Source organism: Pempheris klunzingeri, chromosome 6 (genome assembly GCF_042242105.1).
Source record: "Pempheris klunzingeri isolate RE-2024b chromosome 6, fPemKlu1.hap1, whole genome shotgun sequence".
Taxonomy (NCBI): domain Eukaryota; kingdom Metazoa; phylum Chordata; class Actinopteri; order Acropomatiformes; family Pempheridae; genus Pempheris; species Pempheris klunzingeri.
Genome location: NC_092017.1, coordinates 19,817,274 through 19,831,994, shown reverse-complemented (window position 1 = coordinate 19,831,994; position 14,721 = coordinate 19,817,274). Strand labels below are relative to the sequence as shown.

General features: G+C 41.8%; 1 protein-coding gene across 2 annotated transcripts in view; it reads right to left on the bottom strand.

The window, feature by feature from the left end:
* The window catches only part of kank3 (KN motif and ankyrin repeat domains 3), a 28,074-nt gene that overhangs the window by 882 nt on the left and 12,471 nt on the right, over window positions 1-14,721 (bottom strand). The window contains exons 2-11 of one of the 2 annotated variants that reach the window (XM_070832210.1): window positions 11,600-11,672; window positions 10,232-10,318; window positions 7,689-9,482; window positions 6,809-6,911; window positions 6,357-6,593; window positions 6,024-6,114; window positions 5,354-5,573; window positions 4,918-5,060; window positions 2,272-2,472; window positions 561-662 (exon numbers count right to left, since the gene is read on the bottom strand). In XM_070832210.1, the coding sequence (XP_070688311.1) occupies window positions 561-662; window positions 2,272-2,472; window positions 4,918-5,060; window positions 5,354-5,573; window positions 6,024-6,114; window positions 6,357-6,593; window positions 6,809-6,911; window positions 7,689-9,482; window positions 10,232-10,268 (2,928 nt within the window). In that variant the 5' untranslated portion in view covers window positions 10,269-10,318; window positions 11,600-11,672. The remainder of the gene's footprint in view (window positions 1-560; window positions 663-2,271; window positions 2,473-4,917; window positions 5,061-5,353; window positions 5,574-6,023; window positions 6,115-6,356; window positions 6,594-6,808; window positions 6,912-7,688; window positions 9,483-10,231; window positions 10,319-11,599; window positions 11,673-14,721) is intronic. The other variant, XM_070832211.1, reaches the window with a different exon arrangement.

Below are 14,721 nucleotides of genomic sequence, written 5' to 3'. Positions count from 1 at the left end.
TTGTATATTGTGTAGTATTTAATATATTCAGTTTTCTGCACTCAAACAGAAAACACTATTCACAGGAGCTAGCTAACACCTTTAGGGGGCAGCAGCGCGCCTTCAGTTAGTGCTGCCCACACCCAGTCTAAAGCTTGGAGGGCTGCCATGGAACCGATCCTTCCCACTTTAAATACAAGAAACATTGCTCACTGTACAGTTATGTTGTGACTGTGACCTGCACAGACTTCAGCCTGCTAGCATGTCACCTCTAAGCAGATCCAAAGCCGGTGGCTTTAAACCTTTCAGCTTGTGACCCCAAAAGTGAATACTGTGATCTAAAAAGTAAACTCTCGACTCTGAATGTTGATATTTACTCTCACAAGAAAAAAATTCAAGGAGACAAGTCTGCATTAAAACTAGAGGTGACTTTGTTGTAAGGTAAGCCAGATTTTTTTTTAGATGTGTTCTTTACTGTGCTATAGAGTAAAAAATGATAATGAGAAATTAGTCATTATATCCACCATGTGTGACTTCCCCCATCTACACAGAGGAGGAGATGGGCGGGAGGGTGGACTCACCACAGCAGTCTGGGTCTTAGCATAGTTCATATGGGCGTAGAGCAGCACAGCTGTGTCATTGTGAGATGCCTCCAGTGCAATGGACAGAGCATTGCTGCCATCCTACAGGCAGAGGAGAGAGGGAGAAAAAGATACAGAAGGGGAAGGACAGAGAGGAAAAGTGAGTTAATTGACCCTTAAAACATGAGACAGAGCTTTACAGTTTGAGATGGACCATGTGATTGACTTACAATACAGTGTGTGTTAGAGTGTGGAAAAAGGAACAACTCACACTGTACTTCATAACCATGCCTCTGTCTGTCTGAATTCTTTCATTTCCAAAAGTCACATCACCATCATGCATCATTGATTGGCCTGTTAACAGCCAGAACATTCATGCCCGCTTTTACATGTACACTATGTAAGTCTGCAGTAAGTAGATTAAGATCCTCTGGTTTTGGCCCTGTAAAACTGAGTAATATTCATAGCTTTATCCTTCTGCAATTAGTACAAGTTTCTCTGGTTTATAGTCGGGGTGTAAAGGTACTTAAAATCGAATCTAACTGATTTTAGTTTCAGTATAGCAGAGAAAATGACAGAAGCTTGACTTAAAATTAATGTTCCTGCTGTAAAATGTCCCACTCAGTACACTTTCAACAGAAATTATTTCATTCATAGAGCATACACAACCAAAATAGTGGTGTAGCCTTACACCTCTAGTTAAGCTCAACAACGGCATTGTACATAAAACTCTTACAGTCATGGTTTGTCATGCTGTTCTGTGTTTTCAGGGCTGGGGGCTTTTCCAAATGTTTTCCCACCCCCCTCCCCAGTCCACCTCTCATTCCAGCTGCGCTGCACTGAAACACAACCCAGGAGCTGCCGGCACTGAATGGCCAACTCATTCTGGCACACATGTGAACGCTCAAATATCTGTCTGCTGGCCTCTCTTCAAGCATCCAGACCAATCCTCTGTAAAATCACTTTACAAACACACGGCTATGCAGATTAACAAAAACCAAAATGAAAAATGTCACAAGCAGCAGTGAGAAGAGGTAAGATTTCTGCTCTTTGAGAAAAGTAAATGATACCACTGAAATTTAGTGGGTTATCCGTCAATGGGATGACAAAATCGTCAATCATGTACAGTCTAGATCTTTCAGAGACTGAAATTTATCACTAATGGACATTTGCACCTTTTGTTTTTTTGATCAGCACAGTTTTTATGTAATCAACAGTTACTGCTGACTTGTCTGTGGGTCATGTGGTAGTAGGCAGAGGACTCATGCAAAAGCCTGCCGGGCAGTGTGTCTGAAATCTGCACGTCTGTGGTCGTGAGCAGAGGAGATGTGGGTTTTTCATTCATCCCCTGGGGGCTAATGAGTAGCCCTGTGATTGTGTTTCCTGTAAACAGCACTGATTTCTGTAGAGAACAGATGAAACTAATCTGATCATGGCTCTTAAGCTCTCAGCTCATCTTGCTAATGACGAAAAACACGAAAGAAGAGAAGGAGAAAAAGAGGTGACAAGCAGAAGAAACTGCATAGAGGAATTTCCCATGAGGAGCTGTTTCCTGAGCACAGATTAAGCTGAATCCCAGACGAGAAAGCACTCCGATGTTTTCGGCAGTCAGAGATCCAACAGTTGGCTTGATCTGTAAGCTCAGGGTAAGTTACTGGAAGTTTCTCTCAATGAGTGCATCAACTGAATGACTAAAATGTAAATGCCTTACATTATCAACAATGGATATATCGCAACCAGGCTGTTCCAGGAGCAGTTTGACAATCTCAGCACGGCCGTGTTCGCTTGCACACATCAAAGCCGTGGAGCCCTCGTCGTCCTGCACATTCACATCAGCGCCACACTCCAGCAGCGCCCGCACCATCTCCTGCCGACCATGGCTAACAGCTAGCATCAATGCTGTCTGGCCCGCCTGCAAAGGTAAAGAATTATAAATGTCAGAAAACAGTTTTTGAGAGCTACAAAAAGTTACAGGATTTTTAACTTTGTTAAGCACACATGCGTTTTCTGCCCTACTTCATTTTTAAAGCCAAGTGAATTCCAGCACATTGCAACCAGGCATAAATCAATCATCACTAGGCATCATCACTCACAGGCGTGGAGTCACAGTGGTAATTTTCACAACTATAAAATGGGACACTTTGCATTCTGGGCACTTTATAGTGGATATATTAAAGTAAGAATAGCAGCTTCTACTTCTATAGTCTGAGCGTTGAGGAAGAAGCAGACTTAGCAGTACCATCACAATGTGTTCTGCATGCCTTTACACCTCGCAACAACATGTTTGTCCTTATCCAGACAGGATATCCAGATACAGATTGCATGTTAGTGCCAGGTGTAACAAAAACATAAAAGGTTAATTCTGTAGCAGTATAGTGACTCCTTTAACCAGATTCATGATAAAGTTTCCCTTAAATTGAAAATAATTAGTCACTAATTCAAAAGAAATGTCAAACAAACTTTTACAAATGTCATTCTTAATTCCTGAGTTCAAAAGCTGAAGTTAAAACAAAAACACAGCAGAAAATAGTTCCTCACTCTAAAATGGCACTGCCTGTTGTTACCAACAGCAGCAACAATAACAAGCACAAGTAATTGGATTTATAGCCAGTGATGCTATAAATTCAGAGTCTCATGACTTGGCAGTGTGAGAGTCTGTCAGGCGCCATGTCCAAACACATACACTACACAACCTGATTAGATCTAGCAAAGAGATAAAACCACTCAAAAGTCAACAGATTCTCACAAACAACTTGTGTGTCATGCAACGCTACACATTTTCCTAATCCAATTTAACCTGTAACCAATGAATGTATTATTCAATTTACAACACAGGAAATGCTCTCAGCACTTCCTTTGTTAAAAATGAACAGGGAACAAAAATGTCTTATCGCCCTTTTCTTTAACTTCACTTCACAAAAAGTAGTTTTAAATCAACATCAACTTGATCCCTTTTAGTTTAACGTGACCAAAAAACTAAAGTCGTATTGAACTTCTTTGACTGTGTGTGTTGTATTTGAGTGTCTCACGCGCACACACACACACACACACAATAAACCAACAGGAAAAAGCCAAGTTTAAATTCAGCAATGGAGTTACAGTTTAGTTTGGACAAACTTAACTGTTAATGTACAATCAGATTTAATTCATTTGACAAAGTCATCTGAGCAAGGATCAACTCTTAAGTGATAAAACATTTGTGGCCGACTACACATTCACAGTAGCTCTTTGTGCTCTTTTTTTTGGACACAGTCACTCGCATTTCTCAGGTGATACTTTTTAAATTGTATCTCTGCATGTCTAAGTTGTCCCTTATGACACAAACATTTTCACATTTTACAGCATGAGAACAAATTTTATTTCACCAATAAACAGGCTCAGAAAGAAACACCCGCCAAGCACCAAACGTGGGTAAATTTTCTGTTTGGCAAGTAAATCTCAGAAGCCACACTCTTAACGCCACACTAAGGGGTAAATGTATGTACCAAAATAGTCATGTAATAAAAAACTATTCTGAGAGTCTCTACCACGTTTTGGAGTCATTTACTGCCACGCTGCTTCTGTCCTCTGCTGTCTTTGACAGAGTTTGACACACGCGACCACACGTGTCTAAACAGTGCTGCAACAGTCTCGAGGGTTATAGTAAAAAGTATGCCTTAAAGTGTGTTATACTATGGAACTTTGAGATCAAGACTTGTTGAACTGATTAACTGTTGATCACTATTTTAAATGGCCTCAAGTTTTTTTTTTTTTTACACATAACACCTTATTATCAGTTGTTAGAACTGTTGCCTCACAGCAAGAAAGTTGCTGGCTCAAATCTGCCGGCCAGCTGGTTTGCAGTTTGAACCTTTCTTTGTCGAGTTTGCACGTTCTACCTGTGCTTCTGTTCTTTCTGGGTACTCCGGCTTCCTCCCACCATCCAAACACATGCAGGTTAGGTTCATTTGTGACTCTAAATTGCCCGTAGGTGTGAGCATGAGTGGTTGTCTGTCTCTATGTGTTGGCCCTGTGATCAACTGGCAACTAGTCTAAGGTGCACCCTGACTCTCTCCCAATGTCCACTGGGATTGGCTACAGCCCCCCGCAACCCTCTAAGGATGAGCGAATGAATGAATGGATGGAAATCCCCAGTCTCCTTGGCCGGTTTGTCAAAAAGTTATTTCGAACACTGCCTACAAGTTGTTCCAATCTAATGTTAAACCTTCTGTGTGATTTCAGAATTCAACATGTTTATTTATAAAAACCAACATGTACCCACTAATCTCATGAGTCTTTTCTTTTTTTACTTCAGAAGTAAACACCACACACAAGTGTTGTGTCTGGTAGAAGATCTCTATGAACTGTGTGGACTTGCCTGGCTGGCCTTGGCGTTGACATTGCCCTGACTGAAGAGCTTCTTGACAACAGCCATGTCATCCTCCTCCTTCACAGTAGAGAGAGCAGCCAGCATGATGGCCGTGTAGCCCGCCTTGTTCTGCTTATCCACAGAGCACATACCTGGAGCGAACACATGCGTTTATTAAGATTATCATGGTTTTACTGCAATAGTACCTCTGACAGCACAGACGAGGTTGATGTTTTCTGTTTTATTATTAGGTTATAATACCTTGAGCAGAGAAATCTGGTCAAAAAGACTACTACCAGAAGTGATGGAGCACATATATGGGGTCCCAGATCTGAGGTCCACAGTTGGGCCCCTCTCAAGTTATTAAACTGGATTTGTTGTCATTATTGTTGTAGCCTGTGGGGTAATGCACTGTAGTGTGAATTATTCTTACAGGGTTACTGACCTGTGTCCAGCAGCAGCCCCACCACGCCGAAGTTGGAGTGGGAGACACTGTAGTGGAGAGCCGTGTTGCCGTTGCCATCGGTCATATTGACTACGTGCTCCAGCAGCACTGACGACACCTCGGAGAACGCCATCAGGTAGTCAGAGACCCGTGTAGGCTGTGCCATTTTGGCACTAGAGATACGGAACCACTCGAGCTGGACTGTGTGGGTGCTGGAGAGCTAAAGGTGAGAGTGGGAAGTCATGTATGAGTATACACTTTAAACCTGTCAGCAAAACAGCATCTGAAGCAGCAGATAGACAGTTATTTACTAGCTTACTGGTGCCTCTTTTTTCATAATTTACAGTTTAAAAGAATTGTGTATACGGTGTATGTTGGTCAAACACTATGTCTCAAGTTCATTGTAGCCTGACATCCCACTGACTGTTCAGGGAAGTCCTTTCTAGCATCTTTTCAACCCAACAATGCTCCAGTTCCTGAGCCTTTTCTCAGTCTAGTCTCTCTTGTTGTTGTTACATCGAGCTGCTATTGTTCGTACTGAATGTGCAGAAAATACCCATAAACAATAAAACTTTAAGTAACAATCCGATTTTGCATTATTCCATTAAGTGATGAAGTTAAATGTGTAACTCAGTGATAAAATGTTTTGAAGAAGCATGCAGGGACGCACCACTTCCTTACTCTTCAGTGTTTTGAGGTCATCATTCAGGTGGTTCTTCAGAATGAGGCAGGCTTCACGCATTTTTGAGCTCAACTCAAACCTGTAACAAAAAACTATTTACTTTCTGTACATAGATTCTTTTTCTCTGCATTACAATGGTGACGTGTTCCATACTTATTTTATCCGCTGTATGTGTTAATACAGTGTTTGAATGTTTAAATGATGACTAGAATTCACATTCACAGCTCCACAATTTAGACACTATGAACTCACTTCTTTTAGGCTCCTGAGTTCTGAAATACAAAATGTATTCTTTTTAAGTCATACTAAGTAACAACATACTTCTCTTTCACAGCATCAGATGAATAATTTGTGGCTCTCAGAGTTTCTTCATCAGTGTCACTCTCGTCCAGGTTGACATTTCTCTCCTCTTCAGATGTTTCTTCCTCCAAAGCGGCCTCATCCTCAGTGCTGTCCAAGCACTCGCCTTCTCCACTTTCTCCAGAAGAACTCCCATCTTCCTCCTCTTCTTCCTCCTCCTCTTCTTCTTCTTCATCTTCACTAGATGTAGATTCATACCTGGGAGTCAAAGGTATTTGCTGAACTACAGAGCAACTTAAGCAGTTCAGATTTTAGGCACTGGGATGGATTTTATTTTCAAAAGCAACGCAGCAGTTGAGGAGGAAAATGTTTCTTACTCGTCAAACCAGTGACCTGCTCGATCTCTAAAGCACCTGCACTGCCATTTTATTTTTACTGTGGTAAAAAATAATATTGGGTTACACGTTACCCACCCTCCATTTAGAATGCCAACAAACTGCAGGCTCTTCTTGCCAGTGGTGCGATTTTCGCTTGAGTTACTCCCATCCTTCCTCTTCATGATTGATTTCAGCATGCCTGTTACCATAACAGAAGCAGATGGCTCAAACAATAGTTCAAACAAAGTACACCAGAGAAACGCATTCTTCACACATGATGGCACAATCCTCCAGTGGTAAAGACTGATGACATAATTTTGTGTACATCACTTTAGATTACTTTTTAAGTTCATACTGAAAACATTTTATATTTGAGTGGGTAACACTTTTCTCTCCTTTCATTGTCTGTACCACTTATCCTCCAGGGTCATGGGGGGGGCTAGAGCCAATCCCAGCTGACTTTGGGGCAGAGCCAATCACAGGGCTGACACAGAGACAGAAAGCTATTCACACTCACGGGCAATTTAGAGTCACCAATTAACCTGCATGTCTTTGGACTGTGGGAGGAAGCCGGAGTGCCCAGAGACTTGCCGGATAACTTACTTGAAATGATTCTAAAATGAAGAACCCACAAAATTAACTGTTACCAAAAGAGATGTGTATAGCAGAGATGTGCATTTCAAGCAAAAATACTATTCGATAGTCACATTGAACTATTCGAAGCATAAACCCATCCCTAGTGTATAAGGCTATACATTATTCTCCATGTGTTGTAAATTGTAAGTATTAGATTATGCTCCATCTACCACATGTCCCAGAATGCTTACTAATGATGTGTTATGTTTTGCACTAATGTAACAAATTTTTCATTTTTTCTTGTTTTGTATTTTGTGATGGAAAAACATTCAACCATATATGCCCTTCTGACCAAGCATGTTAAACCCCACAATGAAGACAAACTCCACTAAGTTCTCACCTGTCTTGGTGCTGCTGGCTGCAGGCTTCACTCCTTGGTCTTCCTCTTTCTTCTCAGCCATACTGACCACCTCTTCTTCTGCTGAGACCTTGTATTCAGCGATGGTCAACTGTCTCTTCTTTGGCACCGCAACTTTCTGCTCCTCCATCTTTTCCTCAAACAAGTTCTCCCATTGGCAACCAGTGCTGACCACTGCAACAGGAGCTGGTTCTGCTTTTTCCACTAAAGCATCAGTCTGGGTGCCGTGTTCGATCTGATCTGCCGCTAAGCTCTCACCTACGCATACATCGTTGACCTCGGGACGGCACAAAACTGCAGCATGCGTCAATGCAACAGTAAAAGTCTCTACCTGGGCATCCATCATGTCTGGTTTTGCAAGAATCCCCTTCTCAAAGATGATTTTGGAGTTTTTCTCCTCCATAATGGCTTTAAGTACTCCCAGGTCTTTGTCGGCCACACTCAACCGGTCCTCTAGAGCCACTATGGACTCCTGTTGGAATTTAATGGTGTCCTGTAAGGTGTTGATTTCCTGCTGTGCCTCACTGGTCAGCCCAAGTAGTGACTCCATAACCCAAACCTCAGCCTCTTCTGTCTCCACTCTGACCTGTATCCCCTCCTCTTGAACCAGAGGGGCCTCTGTTCCTGTGCCTCTCTCACAAACATTTACCGTGGTGCCCTCTGATGCATCTTTAACACCCTGGCTGTGGTAGAAAACAACTGAGTGCATTGGTATGTTGTCCCCAACAGCCACAGATTTCTTCTCAACAACAGACACCTTTTCCGGAGCTTTCACTAAAACTTTAGGTGGAGGTTCTACAGCTTTCTCTTCCTTCCCCTCAAATTTCTCCGTCAGCCTCTTTAGCTCCGCAGATTTTCCAGGGCCTTTATGTCCAGGGGAGATTGGTGCAGTCAATCGACTGTGGATACTGTGGTCAGTTTGAAGGGTCTCTGTGGTTTGGGTAGAAGACTCTGTGGATGGTTGCTTCTGCTGTGCCACCTCCATGGCTACTTTCTTCTCCTGCAAGGCTAATAGGAGCATGTCTTTTTCTGCACGAAGCTTGGCCACCTCTTTCTCAAGCGCAGGAACACCCTTTACCCTCTCTTCCATCTCTTTTAGCTGTTTCAAGGCTGTAGCCATCTGCTCTCTAACTGTCTGCAGCTGGCTGGGTGGGATTGGAGTCATTGCGGTGCCAGCAGCTGGAGTGCTGCGCCCAGAGGTCTGAGGACTGGGTTTAGTCCAGCTACTCTGCAGAGCTTGTATAGATGGAGAGGCTAAGAGCTGCTTGGGAGGATCAGCAAGCTGAAAGCGCCCACCATTCTGGTGCTGGTGGGTCTGTTCCTGTTGTAGCCGGCGGCTGGTTTCCAGTAGAGTCCGCTCAACTCTGGGGTTGCGCTGTGGTGGAGGCGGTGGCACTTTGGCTCCGGCAGACAGAGGAGGAACACTGAGGAGGGTCACCGGGGAAAGACAGAGCCCTTCGCAGGGAGCTGACCCAAGGCGGTTGCGTGGTGGCGGCGGTGGAGGAGCTCTGCCATCCTCACTGGCCGGAGACGACAGGGACTCTGTGGATGTCCAGCCACTGGCACGTCCACCAACACTCCTCTGGGAGAGTTTGACCCCTCGGCCAGAGCGGCGGGAGCTTACAGGTGCTCGACGGAGATTGTGCCCACTTTCTATCTCTTCTACATATTTGAGAAAGTCCAGATCCAGCTGGAAGCCATATGGAGTCTGGACGGAGTAGGACCCTGGCTGGTCAGCCTCTTCCTGGCTAGAGTAGATGAATGGAGAGCCCACGTCTGAGGAAAAAAGGACATGTAACTGCACAACATAGCTACAAAATGGGTACTTAAAAAATGGGCTGTCGAGTTTGATTGTAAACAAACAAATGAGTTTACGTTCAGTGTTTTGCACGAGAACACATTGTTTGAATCCTAGGGGTCTAACAAACTTGTTTAATGCAGTGTAACAGTGTGTGTATGTGAGTCCTTTGGTGTGCACAATAAAACAGGGACCCACTCGTAAAAACAAACCTCCATAACACAAATAATGATCAGAAACTCCATAGGGTACCTTTACTTAATTCTGCAGAAACAGACAAATCTCTAATTAAAATATTACTTCTTTAGAAAAAAGCTGACACAATAGTGCTCATTAGTCAAAAAATTTGGGAGGAATAACATGTGTGCTTGGGCATTGACAGAGTATACCTACTACAGTCACAGAGTTATGTGTCATCATATATTGGAGCTGGTTCAGGTGTCTGATCTGTGGTGTTTACAATGTAAACACATTAAAAACACATCAAATGATTTCAAATATGTTTCATTTCCTGCAGTTAACGGCAGTGTGATACCATCTGAACCATCATAGTGTGGCAGGTTGAAACAAATTATCTGATTTAGTACTATGATATATTGAAAAATGCCACACTACGACACCCAAACCTCATCTCAAACAAGCCTTAGTATCTACATGTTCACCGTCATAAAAATTGGGATATGAGGTGGAAATACAAAAACAATGGCTCATTCATGACGTTTCTTACCAGGCAGCTTTGGGTTAACTTGCACGGACTGAGTCATTTTTCAGGACTGGCACCTCTCAGCACACAGAGCTTCAAATCAACACCTGGCTAAAGAAAACACAGTGACGTGGTTGCATTTGTCATGAATGCACTTCAACCAAAAGTACAGTACAGTAGTTTGATAAAAAATTAAAGTATGTTGATTTTATATTACTGACTTTTCTGTAAGCAAAACAAATAACCATGTTTTTGTTAAAAGGAGACAGCTTTACTCAGCAAACAACAAAAATAATACAACTTCCTGGCTCAGACACATAGCTGCTTCTTTATAGGAGTTATAAACTTACTACAAAGTGCAGAAATGTTTGAAGAATTTTATGAGTTTTCTTATGGCTCATTAGCAAGTGTGACAGTCTGTGACTGAAATCAGGAGAAGGTGAGATTCCATCTTTTAGGAGATAAAGAGGTTTTGTTAAATGGATCACTTGTTTGCTTCCCTTCAGAGGTGTTGAAGGACATCAGGGCCTGACATCATCCTTACCTCAGTGTGTGTGTGTTTTTCTCTTTTTTTTTTTTTTTTTTTTAGCTCTCAGCCCCAGTGGCTGTTTGAGGATCTATACGGTGGAATTTGAGACACTGAGAAGGTGAGATACATGTCTAAATTTTAAATTAACGTTCTTCTGGCACATGGTGAAGATAGTCAGGGGAAACCCCTCAAGAGAAACTCAACAACAAAGAGCTGTGCGATGCCCGAAAACCACAAGACAGCTGCTTCTTTAATGACAGCGTCATACCATCCAACTCTACTGCAAAAACACAGGAATCTTCTCACCACAGGAGCACCAAAACCTGCCCTACAAACAGTTTCACTGGGAAATCTATTGGTCCCTTTGGGCATAATCATTTATTCAGACGCACGGAGCAAAGAAACTCTTAGGGGACAGACTGCATTATAAAACACCTCAATATAAAATATTAAAAGTTATGAGACCAGAGATCAACATGGAAAATATTGAACATTAAAAAGTGTTACATTTTTTAAATATTTTAGTTCAAACTAGGAATTGATTCATTAAAGTGTGGCAGGGACTGAAGCAGTCTTTTAAACGTGATCTGTTCAAATATAACAAACGTTGAAGGTTTTGCTTTGTTGCCATCCCTGCCCATATTAGCAAACATGATAGGAAATATAAAAGGCTTCCTCAGCTTCAGGAAAAATAGCCACCAGTTGGTGAGTTCTAACTGGAAAACTGCATAAACTGGATATTTTCTGGATAATTGCAAACCAATTACAAACAAAAGAAGGAAGCATTAACTTAAATATAAACAGATTGTAACTTCAAAAAAAGTACAATGGATGCATTGTGTTGTGTTCAAAGTGAAGTTTACCTCTCAGCCGCTCGGTCAGCAATTCATGCAGCTGAAGTTCAGGCTGGTTCCCTCCTCCCTGCTCCACACAGCCCTGAGACCGAGAGAGAAACAGACAGAGAGATAGATGGAGCAATCTATATTAACAATCAGAGACACATCACACCACAGCGGCACATAGTGTGATTAGACTTGCTATAGCATAAACAGGAAACACTGCAGCACAACGCATCAAAAGTATTGCACAGCATCGTGAACAGATAATACAGAGAAGTGACAAATTATTAGACACCCCTGAATAAATGAGTAGACTGTCACCATCATCAAAACACCAAATGAGTAACTAGTTTGTGTAAGATTGCCGTTAATCCCTCCAGATTCTTTACCAATGAGCGTTGAAGGTGTTCTGCACCTTCCGACAATGTACTGTGCGCATATAGTTGTCACTTTTTTTTCCCCATCTACACGTGCTGAGTGAATCTGTAGTGCTGCCCTTGTTTCGGAGTCTTGTGTGACTTGATTTGTAACCAAAACTTTGGTCTTTCCAGCTGTTGCTTAACAGAAAAAGTTATGTTTACAATGCAGGCATTATATCCTTACAAATTCAAGAGTTTTCCATCTCAACACTGGAGGTAGATAAACAACTAGAGGACCAGAGATGATGATGTGCTATCAAGTGACAGCAGAATAAGGGTTAGAAAATCTAGGATGTGCCCAGTTGAAGGAGCAAATATGGAAATTCTTGGACGATGGACAGCGAGACACTGAAGTCAAGCCCACATGTATACAGATATTTCTAAAAACACAGTATTTTAGAATATCACTCACACGATAATGTAAAAACAGTTTAAAACACTAAGTAAGTAAGAAGGCCAGGCCTGTAGGTGGTTATATTTAACACCATAGAAGTACATTCTGAGCATACGTTTGCAGTGTACATTGAACTGTGTATGGAGAGGTGGATTAAAAACTGTTTTCGGCACAATATATTTCTTTCCTTCCACACAACTGTAAAGATGACTTAAAGCTTGGTTGCCTTATGTGCATGCAATTGAATCTAGCACTAACAAAACACAAAGCGTTTGCATGCATCTCATGTTCTTGGCGCATGCTCAGTAGAAATACAGAATAATTCCTATATTGCTATGCCAAAGTTGAAGTCATGATGCCAGTGTTTCCCAAAAGCTGTATTTCACTTGTTCCTATGAATACAGGCAAAACAAAGTTTTGAAAGGTGTTTTCCAAATCATCATCCATCTGCACCTCTACAAACCTCACTATCGCAGGTGTGTGCGTTTACAAAGAAAATTATAGTGGTTGTTGTCTTGTGGTTCTTGAAGGAAAGAGAAAGATATGTGCAGCAGAAAAACAAATTCTGCCTTTGAAATATGAAAACACACACACAGTCTCAGATACAGTAACTTGTACCCCACACACAGAAAACCTCAGGTGCCTGCAGTCATTCATTTTCTTTCAAACATACACACTCACAGCCGCACACACACACACACACGCACTGATGTGTTTTCCAGCAGCCTCAGGCACATTCCTAACACATGCTGTTGCAACACGCCAGTTGTCCTTCTAGCTGACTGACTACTGATAACCTATAAACACACACACACACACACATCATCTGTCAGCACAGACTGCAGCAGACAGACAGTTTATCGTCAAAGTAAAGAGCACAGTATTCAGAGAGACAGAGACTAATCGTCACAAATTATGTTATGGGTCATTATGGACAATGGATTAATTAAAATAAGCAGTGGAAAGAGAAAGAATTTCCTCTAACTGATAACAATGTTTCTGCTCAGTATCTTCTTATCAGCGGCTGCTCTGTTTCTCTTCAGTGTTTCAGTCAGTTTCTATTCTCAGGTCAAACCACAGTTTACACGATGCTACAAGTGCACCAATCAAACACAAGTTATACAAACGCTAAAAAAGGTCTCAGAGGCTGCAGCCTAACCTGGTTGGTTTACATGACTTTTTTTCTCCAAACCAGAGAGAGGTAGTTTACTGTATTTTGGGTTTAGCAACAAATGCTGACCAGAAAGTCACATGGCTCAAAGGTTGTTTGTTAAGTGGGCAGTTCTTCTGTAATCTTCCTAGTTGGAGTTGAAACAAATCGTTTAGTTTATTTAACTATGGCTCCTTCATTCTTCCATCAATGATAAGATGTGCTTTGTCGTCATTTCTTGCAGATTGGTTGGATTACACTGCCATCATACTTGAGGCGCAGAAAAACAGGGCGGCATGTTTTCCACACAGCAACACTTGTGGCGTAATGCAGGTACTTTCTGCAGATCATTTAGATTTTGATAGTAACACCACATTTATCTTTCAAGTAGATATGATGCCAAGAGACACGCAGCAGATTTCATATTTCATATTTTTTATTCCCTTTCTTTGTATGTGTGAACTGTATCTTGTATGTGTGAATCAGAACTGCTGCTGACTTGAAATTTCCCCATTGTGGGATAAATAAAGGAATATCTTATCTTATCTTATCTTAGATCAGAGCTATAACAAGAAGAGCAGAGGCACTGGAGAGTTGGACACAACCACACTCAGGGACGTTTTTTGTGACATCCTTCAAACCTGCATAAAGTTGTTCTCATAAGACCATCAAGCTACACAAAGACACTTGGAACATTGTGGTGTTTCTCCTCTACGAAGCAGCATGAAGTGAGAAGACAATGTGATCCAACCATAGAAGCAGCCGTCTAGTTTAGGTTTTCCACTACAGGAGCTCAACAACCATAACATGCCATTATCACAGGTTCTGTTTTCATTCCACTTCCTGCACTAAGTTTTGGCACTGCTCACAAGATCCACAATCCAAACCCTGCAATTAATGAAGCAGGATGTGTGTGTCACTATAAAAGAGGATATTTTGACACAACAACGCAGTGGAAACAGGGCAGAAACTCACACAGAAGCTTTGCAGGTTCCTCATCGTAGAAACGTTGGCATTATTATAACGTTGGCAGCATTAGACCAACAGCATTAATGCCATTATTTTCTTAAAATAGTGCCATAAAACTTTCTAACATTGTCTGAAGACACAATTAGCAAATTTCCCTATCCATCAGCAACAGCCCCAAAGAAAAAATAATGTAAAATACACAGAAAGATGGCGG